Source organism: Prionailurus viverrinus, unplaced genomic scaffold (assembly GCF_022837055.1).
Source record: "Prionailurus viverrinus isolate Anna unplaced genomic scaffold, UM_Priviv_1.0 scaffold_51, whole genome shotgun sequence".
Classification (NCBI taxonomy): domain Eukaryota; kingdom Metazoa; phylum Chordata; class Mammalia; order Carnivora; family Felidae; genus Prionailurus; species Prionailurus viverrinus.
The window spans coordinates 1,902,062-1,920,004 of record NW_025927614.1 but is presented as its reverse complement, the minus strand read 5'-3'; the positions used below and the strand labels follow the sequence as shown (position 1 = coordinate 1,920,004).

General features: G+C 50.0%; 1 protein-coding gene and 1 pseudogene across 4 annotated transcripts in view; one reads left to right on the top strand and one right to left on the bottom strand.

Moving 5' to 3' along the window:
• WDR37 (WD repeat domain 37) overlaps nt 1-17,943 on the top strand; it is a 64,034-nt gene that overhangs the window by 22,402 nt on the left and 23,689 nt on the right. For 3 of the 4 annotated variants that reach the window (XM_047848077.1, XM_047848076.1, XM_047848079.1), the window contains 5 exons: nt 2,229-2,364; nt 3,936-4,007; nt 7,252-7,296; nt 9,190-9,266; nt 16,714-16,954. In XM_047848077.1, the coding sequence (XP_047704033.1) occupies nt 2,229-2,364; nt 3,936-4,007; nt 7,252-7,296; nt 9,190-9,266; nt 16,714-16,954 (571 nt within the window). The remainder of the gene's footprint in view (nt 1-2,228; nt 2,365-3,935; nt 4,008-7,251; nt 7,297-9,189; nt 9,267-16,713; nt 16,955-17,943) is intronic. The other variant, XM_047848078.1, reaches the window with a different exon arrangement.
• Nucleotides 11,595-12,053, bottom strand: LOC125159581 (U1 small nuclear ribonucleoprotein C-like; annotated as a pseudogene).

Below are 17,943 nucleotides of genomic sequence, written 5' to 3'. Positions count from 1 at the left end.
TACAATAATACTCTGCTTTAAAAAAAAAATGTATTAGATATAAAGTGCCCTTGCTTTTAGATACTAGAAACTTATCTCAGTGTATAAGAAACACATTAATGATCTTTATTGTGCACATTGAAGAATAATAACGTAAGATGTTACCTGAAGGTTGAAGAATGAATCTGATCCCAGAATACATTCTGATCTGTGCCGTAGTGTGTATTCTTGGCAGTAACACTGAGTGTGTGTGCAGCAAGGAGGCCTCGTTACTTGCCTCCTGACTCAGCCCTGAAAGGCAAGTAGTGTGTGCGTGGTGGGATGGTGGGAAACGCACGTGCGTTCAGCAACCAAGAGGTCTTCCCTTCCTGGGTGGCTGAGGACAGGTCGCTGGTGTCTGTCGGGAGGGATGCCTGACCGTCTAACGTTAGAGAAACTTGTGAAAATGTTCACACGTGTGTTTTCAAAGATAAATAGCTCGCATTGTGAAAAAAGCCCTTTCTGGTCTTGTTGGAGTAGTTTAGATTGTATGTTAATGAGAACGATAATTAGGGCGACAGGTGTAAGCATCACTTTGTCATTTTGTTGTGCTTCTCTGTCATGAACACTGAGTAATTCAGTCTTTTGTGGGGCCTCTTCGAAGTAGTGAAGGGGTCAGCATTTTTAAAAACAAAGAGTTAATAGGTATTCAGAGCGTAGTGGGCATTTGGAAGCAACACGTGACGTGATTTGTTACGGTGTTGATGAGCTGCATGTGCTCTGCTTCCAGAATTCCGCCAGAAATGCGGTTGCCATGAGTATTGAGCGGTGACCTTGTGTGGTTCCTGTCCGAGCGGGGTGGGTGAGGGAGGAGTGTGGTTCCACTAGTTCATTTCTCCTCACAGTGACGTCTGTGTCACACACAGCAGGAGGCTTGGAAACTGAACCGTACTGCCACTTCCTGTGGGGCAAGCTGTGCACGTTCCTAACCGCTGCGTTCTTGAACATCCGAATGGCACCTTGCGCCAGCAAAAGCCCTTTTCTGTGTTGGGAGGGACGGTTCTGCTAGTGTGGGTGGGGGAGGGGCTTTCAGAAGGAAAAAGAAGACGAGGAGTTTGCGTTTGTGCAAGTCCTTTGGTAAAATGCAGACCGAGTCAGATGGAGCCTGTCGGTATTACTGCCGGAAGAGTCCGTCTTCATAAACATTTCTAGTCGCTCTCTGCAGCGGAGGATGGTTTGAACGTTCATACCCGAATTGATGGAACAGTGGACTGTGTTGTAATGTGTTTATACTAAATAAGAATGAACTTTGATTCATTTTCAGGGCTTCGCCAAATCCGTGTTCCAAATAGCTGTTTAACACCACTGGTTTTTCTTTTTCGTTTGATTTTACAGTGTCATTATTCTGATTAATCTCCATTATTCTGATTTGCTTAAAAGCTGAAAAGCCATTCCTTTTCTCTGAGAACAGTTTAAAAAGCAAACTCTGAAGAGTTGTTTGTGTTTAATTAGTTTCTTGCTCACACACTTTCTATTTTTCCTTGTAAGAGAAAGTGAGACTTGTTTGCCGTGTGTATCGTACGGACGATGCCTCACCTCGTGTGCACCTTTGTGGTTCTCCTGTCTGTTCCCGTCAGACTGTGAGCTGCCCGAGGCCAGGGCCTGCTGTCGCTCTGTGTGTGTCTCCTGGCGCAGCGCTGGCACCGAGCACGCGCGCAATAAACACTGTTGGACAAACCTCATCTGTTAGAAGTGTCGTCTTTGGATTCCTCCCCACCTTGGGCTCTTTTCCTCCTGATAATACGTGGTTGGTGTAAATTACCAAAAATGGGAAAAAATGAAAGTTCCCCAGTAATAAAAGGTAGTGTTAAGGGTGTGGGTATACCTTCCTGACTTCTTCACTTCTTCACGTCCTGGTAGCTTTTTTTTTTTTTTTAAAGAATTTGGAAATTTTGTCTGCTGGTTTGGATTTGTGGAAGACACTCGCAGTGTGTAAACAGGCCCCTCTTCTTCGTCACGGGAGGACACACGTGGTTTGTGGGGGGTCGGGGGTCTTCTGAGAGGCCTTAGGACGGCCTTCGTTGTTGTTTTGTGACACCCAGCTGGAGGGATGCTGCTGTGTGCGCTTTTGTTGTGTGCCCTTAATGCTTTAAATATCCTGTTCAGGGGTGTATGACGTTTCAACACATCTTTTTCCGTTTTACCTTTTTTAACTTAAAAACATTCGGTCAGTAAATCGTCCACAATGCTCCTTCCCGTCACGGTTTTAGATCGTCTCCAGCTTCAAGACCACCACGTCGAGGGCCGTGTGCCAGCTCGTGAAGGAGTACATTGGCCACAGGGATGGCATCTGGGACGTCAGCGTGGCGAGGACACAGCCCGTGGTGCTGGGCACCGCGTCTGCCGGTGAGTCCACAGCCAGTCGCTCTGCTTGTCGGGCGTGACAGCCGGTGCAGATGACTCCCTGCGGGGTGGGTGGCAGAGTTGGCGCTGGAAGCCGGCGGGAGGCCGAACAGTCCCTGAAACCAAAGCACTTGGCCTTGTTGGGCTCCGTCAGGCCTTGCTGCTGTCAGCAGGTGTGATGTCAGGTGTCCGGGTGAGCAGGTGCTGGCTCCGTGATTGCACCACCTGTGTTTACGGCAGCATAAGGTAGAATGTCTTTTGAACAGGCGAGGTACTTTCTTGTTACAGCCGAGCGTGTGTCTGCTTGAGTTGGGAGGTACGGCCCAGGGAAGGGCTGTGCGGTCTCTGAAGGGGGCTAGCTGTTCTAGGATTTAGGTGGAGGCAGGGGTGCTGGCAGCCCTTTTAGCCTCTGGGACTCCCGGGGCAGGTGTTAGAGACCCTTTTCTCTCATTAAAGAAAAGATAGGTTTTGAAAGCTATCCAAGGTGCGTAACCTAATAATACCCTTTCCGACCAAAATGACTGAAGTTAAAAATGGTGCTCACTTATTGAAAATGATTTTTCCAGGTACTTAGTGGATTGTGCTTTTTTTTTTTTCTTCTTTAAGTTAGTTTTGAGAGAGAGAGAGAGTGGGGGGAGGGACAACCACAGAGAGGGAGAAAGGATCTGAAGCAGGCTGTGTGCTGATAGCAGAGAGCCCGATGCCGACCTTGAAATCATGAACCTCAGATCATGACCTGAGCCGAAGTCGGACACTCAACTGACTGAGCCACCCAGGTTGCCCCACTAGATTCTGCTTTGTTTTGTTTTTGAAAAAGTTTATTTATTTATTTAGAGAGAGTGAGTGAGAGGCAGAGAGAGAAGGAGAGAGAATCCCAAGCAGGCTCCATGCTGTCAACACAGAGCCTGATATGGGGCTTGATCCCACAAACTGTGAGATCGTGACCTGAGCCGAGATCAAGAATCAGCAGATTAACTGACTGAGCCACCCAGGTGCCCCTGATCTGCTTTTTAATAGAAGTAGAAAATTTTACAGCAGATAGAACCATGAATGAAGAGAGTTGACTTGTTTAAAATTATGTTCACTTGTGAGCACTCCCCCAGTGTTTTAGAAATTCCCTTACAGTTAAAAAGAAAGAATGAAAGGGTCTGTTTCTGGTATCTCTGAGATCTCGTTTAGATAATTGACATTTATTTTTTAGATTTTCTATTATGTAAGAGGAAAGGCCCAAACGCATACATATGATCTCAAATAATTTATAACTGGAGTTTTGCATTTATTTACTGTGTGATGATCTGGAAAGTGTTAATTCAACAAAACAGTGAAGCTGTGATGGGTTAGAAGGACCCTGGCGAGGTGCAGTCAGTGTGACCATGTGCCATGAGTCCCAAGTCCCTGGGTATCTGTTTGCCACCCCCTTGACCCGGGACAGGTCACCCACTTCTCCTGTCTTGGAAACGTGGTTTCTGATCTATAGTCGGAAGAGATACTAGTGGTAATGTAACTTCTCACTTTCATTTGAAGACTGTAGAATTGGTGGTGGGTCGGTCACTCCTGTTCTTTGGATCTTGCAGATCACACGGCCCTGCTGTGGAGCATAGAGACAGGGCGGTGCCTCGTCAAGTACTCAGGCCACGTGGGGTCAGGTGAGTGCTCCGGGGCGGGCTGTGCCTTGTGCTGGGAGGGCACTGACCTGGCTGCCCGCCGGGCGGGCCCTCGTGACGGGCGGACGGGTGTGCCGCCTCTGGCAGGGAGCCTCAGGAAGGGACCGCTCCGCTGCCCTGCACGCAGAGCAGGACCTGTCTGCGCTTCATTTACGGGCGCCTAGAAGGCCACCTGTCGACAGCTTTGGAACTGAAGTGTGGACATCGTCTGCGATCGTGTACTCGTTTTAGAGGTTCTCTTTCGGCGTGTGCTCTGCGCGTGTCAGGGCCCAGGGAGGGATGCCGTGTATCCCGGGCTTCCTGCCGCACCTCCTGTTGCCGCCGGTATGGCCGCTCGTCCCCTCCTGTGAGCCGCCCCTGCACACTCCCTTGTGTCCTACCGCGTCTCTCTCACTTCCCTCCGGGCGCCCGCTGTGCTCCCCTCCTCCTGGCACGCCCTCCACTCTGGTGCCTGTCGGCTGCTTCCTCATTCACTCTCCCCTGCCCAACCACCGCCGCACCCCTGCCCTTCATAGACAGCCCGGGTGTGCCTGCCCTCCGCTTCTTGGGCTTGGGTGCCAGCCCTTCCCTGGGTGGGGGACGCATCTTGTCCTCTCTGGGCTGTGACCCACGCTTTCCCCTTTTTTGGGGTCTCGTTCCCACGGGGTCCCTCAGCACGTGAGTGTCTTCAGTCCGCTGCGGGATGGTGCCCAGGCGGGGGAGGCAGTGCTTACGGCGCAGGGAGGCACTGTGGCTTGTTTCCTCCGCGTGTTTATTCCTTGAAAGCGTTTGTAAAACGAAACACGTGCACATCATCGGAAAATTCAGAGGGTATTAGCCAGCCCGTGTAGACAGTTACGGCACTTTGCTCCCTGCCCTCTTTACTCCATTTCACTTCCCTGAAGGGAACCACTGTCGACAGCTTTACGTATTCTGCTCTTTTCTTTCATTTTTCAAGTAGTCTCTACCCCATTGTGGGGCTCAAACTCACGACCCTGAGATCAGGAGTCACACGTTCCTCCAGCGGAGCCAGCCGGGCACGCCCTTATTCCGTTTTTCGAAATAGCCTATTTTATTATTTCTGAGCGTTGGAGTTTTAGACAAGTGCTTCCTCCTGCTGGAAGGAGGGCCGTCTCCCTTGCCTCGGATGAGATCCTCCACTCTTGTCCTCACCAAGTGGTGACAGCACAATTCTCGTTACTCATGGCTACGTGTGTATTGTTCACAGCTGCTTGTAACGTGCCTTGTTTTTTCTTCCGCCTGGTTTCTGCATCCATCCCTGACTCATCCCTGTGCTCCTGTGTGGCGTGCCTTTCCGGTGGCCATACTCGGTGCGGCATTTCTGTTCCTTTGTTGTCCCTTCCCTGGAGCTTCCCCTCTCGCTGGACGGCCTGGACGCCCAGCTCTTCACCGGCCACCCTGCGCACCTCTCTCCCATGTCCTCTTGCCGCAGCAAGTGGGGTGCACACCGCCCTGGGCGTCAGGAGGCCGGGTGACGGGAGGTGGAGCGCTGATGTCTGGCCTTCCCTTCTGGGGTGCTGTCCTCACAGACACCGTGTCTGCATTGCTCGTGTCCTGGCTTTGGTCTTTCCACTAGGTGGTGTTGCGATGACGTGGCCAAGGTCCCGTTAGCCTGAAGGGAGTGGTTCTCCCCGCCTGGGATTTCTATGAGCATAGCTCACTGCAGGTGGTTTGCCGTGTCTGTCCTGCCCCGTTCCGGCATCACCTGAACAGAGGACCCTCCTGCGCCTCGTCCCCTCTGCCTCAAGAGTCACGTGCTGGGCTTCGTGGCTGCCCCTGCCCGACCCCCAAGTAGAGCCCTTTTGTGCGGGGGATGGTGCTTCTTCCTGTTTGTTGTTCTTTTATGTTTGTGGTAAAGTTAGGCACACAAACCATTTAAAGATCGGGTGCCTCTGAAGCTTGCTGTGGAGAACATTGGTCTCTGGTGGCCTCTCCCTTTCTGCTCCCGGTGTGGCCTCTGGGAATTGAGTTAGCCGCGTGTTGGGGGTGCTGCGCATCTTTGGAGAAGGTGCTGGCGGGGCTCGCCTTCTGTTCTGCCTCAGCCACGGTCAGCAGACCCTCTGCCGGGGGACGGGGCGCAGTTTGGCTGCAGCCCGCCCCCTGCCGGGCGGCACCTGTGCGCTCGTGCAGGCCCGTCCCCATTCAGTGGCGCCGTCCCTTCGGTGAGCTGGTGCACGGTGTGCATGTTGCAGCTGTGACAGTCGTGAAGCGCCCGCTGTGTGCCGGGTTCCCGGCCGAGTGCTCCGCACGTGCTCTTTCACGAAGCATGTGTCACGGCTGTGAGGGCCACCTGTGGCACTGGTGGCACGTTCAGGTTTGCACGGACGTCGAGGTGAGAGGTGGCCACGGAGCTTGCCACTTGCTCCTGGCCCTAGGGGCATCCTGCCGTGTGTGTGTGTGTGCGTGCGCGCGTGTGTGTGTGTGCGTGCGCACAGGGTCATGACAGCTTATTGCTGGTCCTGAGGAGGCTGTGGTGTCCACCTGCTCCTTCCACACTTACCCGCAGTCTACACTCACTGGACTTTTCATTCCCTCAGGAAAAGAGAATTCCCAGTGGTGTAGCTGGCGGAATCTCTCTGAAAGAACTTGCTTCATTTTCTGGAACTTTCTGTGCACTCTGTCCTGTCGTGTGTTTGCTGTGTGGGTGTGAGTGCTGGCTCCCTCGCAGGGTGGTCCCAGCAGCCAGGCTCCGGCCTCTGCACACTCTGGCTCCTTCTTCTGTGCACCCCACTCCTGCTCCTTCTTCCTGCGAAGCACCTCGGTCCTCCCCCCAGCTGGAGGAGGGGACCGTCCGTGTGAATCCTGACTCTCCGAGCTGGCGAGGCCTGCCGCCTCTGCTCCCGGGGTCTCCTGGAACGGGACGGGAGGGAGGGTGAGCAGTAAACAGTGTCCCTGGTGTGGTCTGTCCCCATCTGTTGTCATAAGTATGGTTTCTCTTTCATCCTGATTCATTTTTCACTCAAGAGGACTTCCTTGTCTACAGAAAGAAGTAGATTATTAGTGTTGTTTTTCTCTATGTCTTATGTGTCAGTAATTTGATCATTCATGTTCAGTGAGTTTTTCATGCATCTCTGCATTTATTCTTAGGTTAATTGGGTGGGAGGATCTAATATTGAACGTTAAGTTTTTTTAATTCTTAAAGTTACCTTGTAGTGCACGTTGTTACGAGAAACGTTGTTGATATGTCGTTATTTTATACCCGTTTTGTAATGTTTTTGTTTTGCAGTAAATTCTATCAAGTTTCATCCGTCAGAGCAGTTGGCTCTTACTGGTATGTTGATCTTTTTCTTCTTCTTTTTTTTTTTTTTTTTAATTTTTTTTTTTCAACGTTTATTTATTTTTGGGACAGAGAGAGACAGAGCATGAACGGGGGAGGGGCAGAGAGAGAGGGAGACACAGAATCGGAAACAGGCTCCAGGCTCTGAGCCATCAGCCCAGAGCCTGACGCGGGGCTCGAACTCAGGGACCGCGAGATCGTGACCTGGCTGAAGTCGGACGCTTAGCCGACTGCGCCACCCAGGCGCCCCAGATCTTTTTCTTCTTTATTGAAGAAAGTTATAGATAATTTAAAAATAGCCATAGTCGTTCCTTTCTCGTTGGTCCTTTCCGTAAAAGTCAGATCATTTTGTGAAATACTTGAGGGATGGAGGAAGGAGGACACATCAAGTGGCACCTGTTTCACCTGTAGTGTATTGTCAGGTGAGCTTGGCTCTCCCGGGAGACTGCACGTGACCCACCCTGAGCTGGTTTTTGCGAAGCCCTTGGTGGTTGCCCACTTTCTGCTCGCACCACAGAGGGAACTTGGTTTTCTGAACACCTGTCATGACTGCGAGTTCCTAGTCCTGCGTGCATCTGAAACAGAGGAGGGCAGAAACAGTAGCCCAGGTCACGGCAGTCTGCGGGGCCAACGTTTTTCCTCCTTTCTGGGCGCTCCTCAGTGGTGGCCGCGTGGTTTTGCCGTGATTTTATGTAGTAGTTTGTACAACAGCTTCATTGTTGAACTGAGGAGTCTTCCAGTAAAATTGTCTGACTGTAGACTCCTGTGACTTTGGGGGACACTGACAGTAATCTCGAGGGGTAAATGTTTAGAGAGAGTGGAGGTCAGCAAGCTTTTTTTGTAAATTATTGTAACTAAATGTTCTCATCTTTGACAGCCACATGGTCCATGTCACAACCACTTAGCTGTGTTAGTGTGAAAGCAGGAGAGGTAGTGCACGGGTGAGTGGCTGTGGCTGTGGCCCGTGGGCCAGATTCTGCTGACCCTGGGGTAGAGGGTGAGAGTGGGGCCAATCGGGTGCTTTTCCATGTGAGCAGAATATGGTGGGTCTGAACAGGCCTTGACCACAGCTAGTTGATGCCCAAGTAAACACGTGGGGAATAAAGTAGGTGAGAATTTTCCACTTTATGTAATCGGTGAGTGATTGTGAGGAGGGAGGGTGGGGGGGAACAGTGATGGCCAGAGTTGGGGCGAGGAGGGAGGGTTGGGGAGACCGGTGATGGCCAGAGTTGGGGTGAGGAGGCAGGGGAGAGGCATGCTCAATGGAGGTTTGCACGCGGGGCAGGAGAGCTAGCAGGGCAGGCAGTGAGCTCGTCTGACAACTTGAGAAATGTGCCACTGTCCACACGTGGCCGCTTTGGGGAACCTCTTAGCCACAGAGGGAAGCGAGGTTCAGACGGTACCTTGTGAGGGCAGCTGGAGATGCCCGCCCTGCACGTCTGTGTGCCCTTCCCCGGCCCTTCTCTCTGTCCCATGTGCACAGCACCTGGCACACCTGGCCGGTGGCAGTAAGACCCCAGACCCGCGGGGCCCAGCAGGCTGTGAGCCCACTGATGTTGGGCGCAGGGGAGGACGTATTTGTGTGGGGCTCACTTTTCTGAAGTACTGTTCGGTTTGCTTAGCTTCGATAGATGGACAGGATAACCTGTACTTGTAAGTGTTGCCTGAACCTTCACAGCTTTTCGCCATAAAATGAAAGGAGGGGTGTTTTTAACCACCATCTTAATTGTGTGCATTTAGCCTGTTGTCAGCAGCATCCTGCAGTCTCAGAAGCAGCTCTCGATCATTGAGTTACAGAAGTCTGATGACGCTTGGCCAGAACCTAGCAGAAAGCATCTTATACCTGATGTGCACTGTGGGTAATTGTGCCCTGATTTCTGTCCTCAGCTTCTGGAGATCAGACCGCCCACATTTGGAGATACGCCGTCCAGCTGCCAACGCCCCAGCCTGTTGCTGACACCACTGTAAGCAGCACCTTTACTTACCATGAAAGCGCCACTTGGGGTATGTTGTAGGGTTCTGGACACTTGCAAAGTTTAGGACAAATTTATATGGTCTCTTAAAAAAAATTTTTTTTTTTAAATGTTTATTTTTGATAGAGGGAGACTGCGAGGTGGGGAGGGCAGAGAGAGAGGGAGACACAGAATCCGAAGCAGGCTCCAGGCTCCGAGCTGTCAGCACAGAGCCCGATGTGGGGCTGGAACCCATAAACTGTGAAATCATGACCTGAGCCGAAGTTAGATGCTCAACCGACTGAGCTACCCAGGCGCCCCCAAATTTATATGGTCTTACAGACTGCATGTTTGTGACCCCCCTTTAGAGTTTTAAGCCCTAACTGCCCCCCCAGTGTGGCTGTATTTGGAAGTGAGGTACTGACGCTGGGGTCCTGTTGGCATAGCATTAGTGTCCTTCCTCAGACACCAGTGAGCTTGCATGTGTTTTTCCCTTCCCTGCTGTACCTGGGAGCTGCCATGTGAGGATGTAATGACAAGCTGGGAAGGCTTGCACCAGAAACCGAATAGGGCGCACCTTGATCCTGGCTGCCCGGTCTTGGTGTTTTGTTCTGGAAGCCTGAACAGAGGACAGTGTTGAAAGTGAAGTTCCTTGTTTACATATGTGTGCATGTATGTTCTCGCCCCCCTTTCCACAGCTAGTAAACGTTGGCCATTAATATTTAAAAACTATACAATTAAGTCACGTTTCTTAACGTTTTATACGTTTTGGACCACGAGTCTGTCTTTCACGTAAGGTGAACTGGGGGCGCCTTGGTGGCTCAGTCGGTTGAGTGTCAGGGTCTCGGTTTCGGCTCAGGTCATGATCTCACAGGTGGTGAAGCCCCACGTCCGGCTCTGTGCTGCCAGTGCGGAGCCTGCTTGGGAGTCTCTCTCTTCCCCTCCCTCTCTGCCCCTCCCCTGCTCTGTCTCTCTCTCTCAAAACTAAATGAATTAAATAAACAAATGTAAGGTAAACTGTGTAAGTCAGTGTGTGTGACGTCATCTTCAAGGAGGTAAAGGTAGGTGGTTGCCAACGGGTTGCATATTGAGAAGAAGGATGGGTGGATTTAGACCATAACGCCTTCAGTCAGCTTTTTTCCGCTCGGATGTAGTTGTCCCCTTCAGCCCAGCACCGTTTCTGGTCACACAGAGGCCTCGGGTAGCCTTCTCCTTGCTTCCGTCGCAGGAGAGCCGAGGGGTCACTCAGCCTGGCCCTGTGCTCTCACGTGGGCGGACACGGCGCCGGGCAGCGCGGAGCTGGGGACGCACTGTGGCCGGAGTCGCCAGGAGGACGGCACTCGCCCTCTGGCCGTGCTGTTTCCGCCTTGGAGTGTTGTGTTACTTGGTTCTTTCTTTGAAATGTCGTAAACATTGTTCTCTTTGGAGATGGGTTAAGTAATTACAGTGATGAGCAGGAATTGTCTTCAGTGAGGAGATCTAAACAGTTTGTTTTTATTTTTATTTTTTATTTATTTTTTGAATGATTATTTTTACTTTTTAATATTAAATTTATTGTCAAATTGGTTTCCACACAACACTCAGTGCTCATCCCACAGGTGTCCTCATCAGTGCCCATCACCCACTTTCCCCTCTCTCTCACCCCCCATCAACCCTCAGTTTATTCTCAGATGTTTTTAAGAGTCTCTTATGGTTTGCCTCCTTCCCTCTCTGTAACTTTTTCCCCCTCCCCCTCCCCCATGGTCTTCTATTAAGTTTCTCAGGATCCACGTTAAGAGTGAAAACATATGGTATCTGTCTTCCTCTGTAAGTCTTATTTCACTTAGCATCACACTCTCCAGTTCCATCCACGTTGCTACAAATGGCCAGATTTCATTCTTTCTCATTGCCAAGGAGTATTCCATTGTATATATAAACCATATCTTCTTTATCCATTCGTCAGTTGATGGACATTTAGGCTCTTTCCATAATTTGGCTATTGTTGAAAGTGCTGCTGTAAACATTGGGGTGCAAGTGCCCCTGTGCATCAGCACTCCTGTATCCCTTGGGTAAATTCCTAGCACATTTTTATATTTATCTATCTATCTATCTATCTGTTTATTTATTATTTAAAACAGTTGACAATTTTATTTTCACATCTCACAATACAAATGAAAATTGCTTTTTTTTTTTTTTTTTGTCCCGCTACTCCCTTGGAAAAACTATTCTCTGTTTGATAGGAAGGGGGAGCAAGTCTTCCTTGTCATGCTGTTAGAAAACACCCAGAGTCACAGCACCATGATCTCCTGGTGAAGTAGAACAAGTAATATAAAATGGATATAAGGAGGTTTCTGTCTCTCCTTACCTGTCTGGTCAGGTCATTCCTGGCCAAGTGGGCACCATCGTGGGACGGGCGGGGGAGGTCTCATCATTGGGGGCCCCAGGCGTCATTGGCATGTAGCCTCCCATAGGTGGCCTCATTCCAGGAGAGGGTCCCACTGGCATCATCCCAGGAGGAGGAGGGCCCCCCATATGGGGTGCTGGCGTCATACCAGGGCAAAGAGGACCCGGGAGACGAGGGGGAGGTGGGATCATTGCTCCTGCAGACGGAGGACAGAGAGTGGAGCAGGAGGAACCTTTCCTTGCAGAAGTGCAGCAGTTGCTCTGTCCATCAGGCTCTGGGCTCGCTCTTGCATCCATTTCTGATAGTGGATCTTTCACATTCTCTTTGTGTTTCCTACTACCGCAGTGTGTCTTTCTCGCAGACGGAGAGTCATGGGTGAGGTATGTGTCGCAGGAGTCACAATAAAACTTAAGCATGTTGCTCTGCAGACCATTGGCCACGCTGTCGTACGTTTTTATTTTTAATTAGAATTTTTGTTTTAAATTTTAGAGTGTGAGAGTGCAAGCAGGGTAGGGGCAGAGAGAGGGAGAGAAATCTCAGGCAGGCTGCACGCTCAGTGAGGAACTCGACATGGGGCTCAATTCCACAGCCCTGGGATCACGACCTGAGCTGACATCAGTTAGGCGTTTAACCACCTGAGCCACCCAGGCGCCCCCTGAACAGTTCATTTTTAATGGAGTGTTTTGTCTTTTATTTTAACATGTTTTTTTCCCTCGTGGAATAACCAGACTGTTATTTAACGTGGCCATTGGCTCAAGAAATAGTGCTGACAGATGATAAGGCAGAGGGGCCAGGGAGAGGGTTCAGCAAATGTGTTAACGTTGTATGGATTTGTTTTCGAAGGAAGTAAGAAAAATTCTAGTTTTGGCAGAGGGAAAAAATCACATGTAGTACTTACGTTATAAAAACGTAATATATTATTTACGATGTTGAATTGACCCTGTTTTCTTCTTTGTGATTTTGCTTGCGTTGGGTGCAGGGACTGTCTGTGATTGATAGTTGCCACCTCAGGCTTTTGGGGTGACTTGGGGCAGCCCGTGTCAGTCAGTGACGGAGCCTCGGAGGGTCCCGCGCGGCCTGCCCTGGAGATGGCACTTGTCATAAGCTCTCGCCGCCTGGGCTTGCCTCGGGTTGACTTAGCGGCTCGCCTGCATTTTAGAAGAAACTCTAGTCTGTTAAGATCCTTGTTCATTTTTGGGGCGCCCGGGTGGCTCAGTCAGTTGAGCGTCCGATTTGGGCTCAGGTTATGATCTTGCGGTTTGTGAGTACAAGCCCCGCATCGGGCTCTGTGCTGACAGCTCAGAGCGTGGAGCCTGCTTCGGATTCTGTGTCTCCCTTTCCGTCTGCACCTCCCCCTTTTATGTTCTGTCTCTCTGTCTCTCTAAAATAATTAAAACATTAAAAAAAAAAAAAAAGATGGTGGGGCGCCTGTGTGGCTCAGTTGGTTGAGCGTCCGACTTTGGCTCAGGTCATGATCTTGCGGTTTGTGAGTACAAGCCCCGTGTTGGGCTCTGTGCTGACAGCTCAGAGCCTGGAGCCTGCTTCGGATTCTGTGTCTTCCCCTTTCTCTGTGACTCCCCTGCTCACGCTTTGTCTCTGTCTCTCAATAATAAACATGTAAAAAAAAATTAAAAAAAAAGATCTTGTTCGTTTTCACCAGTACAGCTTTTTAAAATTTAGCTTGGACCAGAGAGTTTTAGTTGTCATCTACCAAGAAATATTTGATAAAGAAGTGTTTGGGTGGTGAGTGGAGACACTTTCAGATGGCCTGTCAAGTCACTGTGGGACCCCAGCTGTGTGATGTCGAGCAACTGCTTTAATTCACTGGGTGGCTTCACTTTCCCTGTTGAAACAGGAAGATCGAATCAGGTTACCCACGTGGCTTCCAGGGACCCTTCCTTCACGAGAACCGTGATTCAGTGGCTCCTTGGTCCTGTGGCTGCTCGTGTTCGGGAGATCCACTTCGCGTTAAGTCAACAATGTTGGACATTCTCCTCCGCTGTTGCTGGCGGTCAAAATGGTTCAACTGAAATGGATTATCCCTAAGATGTGGGCAAAAAGCACACAGACCATTCTCACTCTCCTTCCCCTGCTCTTCACGTCAAGTGTTAAAAGAGCTTATAGGGGTGCCTGGGTGGTCAGTCGATTGAGTGTCCGACTTAGGCTCGGGTCATGATCTTGCAGTCTGTAGGTTTGAGTCCTGCATTGGGCTCTGTGCTGACAGTTCGGAGCCTGGAACCTGCTTTAGATTCTGTGTCTCCTCCTCTCTCTGCCCTTCCCCCGCTCATGCTCTGTCTCTCGCTGTCAAAAATAAAAATAAACACTAAAAAAAAGTTTAAAAACTTATAATTATTCGTGAATGCGACTTACTTTCTTTGCATTTTAAAATACTTTCAATTCTTGTCTAGTTTGGACAAATGATTTCTGTGAAGGTTCCTATTGACATCGTGCGTCCCGAGAGCTAGAGCTCTCTGAAATGGGGGTCCCCTGGACCCGCTCTGAGGAAATCCCTGCATTCACGCTTACTTGTCACTTTTTCCTTCACAGTTCTCAGGGAAAAGCACAGCAGGTGCACCAGTTCTGTGTGCCAGCAGTGAGCAAAACTCTCAGGAATTTTGGGATTATCTTTGACGCGTCTCTTCTTCCTCACCTGTTTTCCATCTTCCATTTCCATCTGTCTGTGACATCTTACTGCTTCTGGTTCTTCTGTAATTCTGAATGCACTTCTCTGTCCTGTCTCCCCGTCTACCCTTTATGTAACACTTACCCAGAGATCTCTGCTGAGCCGCGGCTCCACCCGGCACCCCTCTTCTGTGCCTGCCTGAGGCACCGTGCAGGCTGGCCCTGCCCGTCAGGGCCAGAGAGGGCCCGGGGGCTCCTCACGAGTGGCTGTGGGAGCTGAGGAACCTCGTGGCCAAGGGGCCATTGTTGGCTGGGGGAGAGCCCCGAATCACAGCATCCCCATGCGGCATCTCCAGGGACCACATTGCTCTTCCTGTTGGGGTGCGGTTACCGGTCAGGGTCTTTTCTCCTGGAGCAGGTTACGCTCCTGGGGTCCGTCCTCATGCTGTTAGCCCGCAGGGGCCGTCACCTCTATCCCTGCCGAGGCTCCCCGTTCTGGCCTGGCCACTCATGTTGTATCCTCTCTGCACGCACGAGGTCAGGAGTGGTCTTTCTGGACTTGTACTTGCCACCTTGCCAAGCCCTTTGCCTGGTGCCAGCCCAGACCGGACGCATTCGGTGTACCTCCCTCCCTGCCGGCCCGCTTGGCCCTCTTCCTGGGTGTTCTCCCCTCATCCCTCTTATGCTCTCCACCCTGCAGACCTCCCTGACTTTGCTTCGTAGTCTTTAGTGTGCTTTGAGATCGGTAACTCTGCATAACATGTGTGTTTAACTTTCCTGCTGGATGGAGAGTCCCTGTGCTTCCTGCATTTGACCTGGGAGTGCCCTGAGCGTGCACTCCTGGCATGCTGCCTCCGGTGGCCGCCGCCCCCCTCCGTGACTTTCCACTGTCCTTACCCCCTCGGGTTTCTTACACAGACCTCAGACCCTCACGCCGTCCGCACCCTCCTCTGCTTCTCTGTGTGTTCCTCCTGCTGTGGGGCCTTGCTCATTGGCATCCCTTCCATGCGGCCCGGCTCCCGGCTGTCAGTCCTTGGGCAGCTCCGTATGGAATGTGATCTGTGTCTCTCCCGCCTCCTCCTCTGAATCCACCTTTCCCACCTCCACGCCCGTGACTTTGCTGTTTGTGTAGCTTCTTGGGGCTTTGGCACCTGCTCTTCGGTTGGGAATGCTGTTCCCCTGAGTGTTTGTGCCTGGATCCCTTGTTTTCTTCATGCTCCAACTCAAATGTCACTTTAGCAGAGGGTCTTTCTCTGATAATTCTGTATAAAATAGCCCTCGTGACTGCCCATCCCTCCATCTGCTCCGTTTCTTAGTGCTTATTACTGCCTGAATCTGTGTGTGTGTGTGTGTGTGTGTGTGTGTGTGTGTGTGTGTGTGAGATACATCCTTACGCTTTGTGCATGTGCCTGTGACCTGTATCCCTACACTGTGTGTACGTGTGACCCATATCTCTATACTGTGTGTGTACATGTGACGTGTATCCTTACACCGTGTGTATGTGTGACCTATATCTCTATACGTGTGTACGTGTAACACATATCTCTACACTGTGTATGTGTGATCTATATTTCTGTACCATGTGCGTGTACATGTGACACATTTCCCTGTACTATCTGTGACATTACCACTCTAGCATGTGTGTTTACGAGGCACGTATTTCCATACTAGTGTGTGTATACGTATGCCATACATTGCCATACGAGTATGGATGTGTGTGTATGTGTGTGCATGCGCGCATACATATGCCCGTGTGTGGTCTGTCTTCCTCGCTAGCATGTAAACTCCGTGAAATGAGGATGTTTCCAGTCTCTGTGGCTCTAGTTCCATTGTTCCGCATGTCCATGTGAGACAGAGGCCATCTTTCTCTGCTGTGGGACTGGCGTGTGGTCTGGCGGTGTGTAAGCACCTGATATTTGTTGAATGAAAGATCGATATGTTTTCTTAAAGAGCTTAAGCCTTTTGTGTTTTCATTTTAGTTTTTGACAAAAGACCTTACAGGAAAATAAAATGAACTCATATCTGTTTCTATAGCAATCGAATTCTAAGTAGCCTTCTGAGAATTGAAATGTTTCTTTTTTTATTGTGATAAATTACTGACTTTCAAATGTATTTTATATTTTAGTACATTGCTCCTAATGTGTGGTAAAAATTTAAAATCAAATCATTTTATTTGCCATTTTATTGCTGACTGGAAATGGACTGTAGCTTATTGATGTCATAGTGGCCTTAATTTTGTTCTCTTCTTATACGTGGTCGTGGGTTTTAACCAAGTAGAGAATCATGAAGTTGATAAACAGTCATCAAGCTCCAGATACTTGCCAGATACCGTGCTGTTGTTGGTCATAACGATGATCAAGTCCTAGAAAGACAGATGACAACAGTCTGATTGTGTAGCTGTGTCAGAAAAGACTCAAGATTCCCAGGGAATTTCTTCTCTGCTCTCACCATCAGCAGCAGATATGTGGCGAAGATGAAGTGGAGTGCTCCGATAAAGACGAGCCTGATGTTGACGCGGATGTGTCCAGTGACTGTCCTACCATCCGGGTGCCGCTGACATCTCTTAAGAGCCACCAGGGAGTGGTCATAGCCGCTGACTGGCTGGTTGGGGGGAAGCAGGCAGTGACGGCCTCCTGGGACAGAACGGCGAATCTGTTTGACGTGGAGACGGCGGAACTCGTTCACTCTCTGACAGGTACTTCACGTGTTTGTGACTTCCAGTTGGCGTGCTTTTGATTTATGTGCCTGTGTTTATATCTTACCTTGCAAAGTACTTCTTGTCCAGGATTATTTTTAGTTCTTGTGGTACCCAGATTGTGATTTTTCAGGGACCCTTTCTAAATTACAGAACTGTTTGTTAGCTAAACCTATTTTATCTTTAAGGGATTTAACTGTAGCATATAATACCTAGATATTTGAAAAATGGTTGTTCTGTCAGCTTCCTATTGCTTTGTAGCAAATTTCCAGAAACTTAGTGTCTTAAAATAACATGGATTTATAAGCTCATGGTTTCCCTGGGTCTGGAGTTCTGGGCACATGCTCGCTGGTCCTGTGCTCAGGGTCTTATGGGTGAAAGGAAGGTGTGGTCTGAGGCTGTGATCTCATCTGAGGGTTAGGTTCTGTCCTCTTACTTACCGCTGGTGGAAGGATTCGTTTTGTTGTGGCATATGGCTGAGGTCCCCATCTGACTGAGGTCCTTGTTTTCTGGCGACCTGTCAGCTGGGGACCCACCACTCTCCGCATCCAGAGCGTGCCCTCATATCCCTCGTGGCCCCTTCAGAGATGTTTCCCCACACAGCTGTTTGCTGTGTTTTCCGCTTCCAGGAGAACATCTCTTTTCAAGGGCCTGCCTGATTAGGGCACGCCCACCTAGGACAGAGTTTCTTTTGATTAACTTGAAGGCACTGATTTGGAGGTCTTAGTTACATCTGCAAAATCTGTTTTACCTTTTAATGTACTGAGCTTACCAGAGTGATATCTCGTCGCATTTACAGGTTCTGCCCCAACTCAAGGGAAGGTATCCTCCAGGGTGTGTATGCCAGGGAAGGGGGTCACCGGGACATCTTAGAGTTATGCCCACTACAGACGTTTTTGCAAATTTGTCAGTAAGTGAATTTCCTCATTGAGTGTTAAAGATTATGTTTTACTAAGGGTTCCACATATTCTAGTATTAGAAGTTACTCT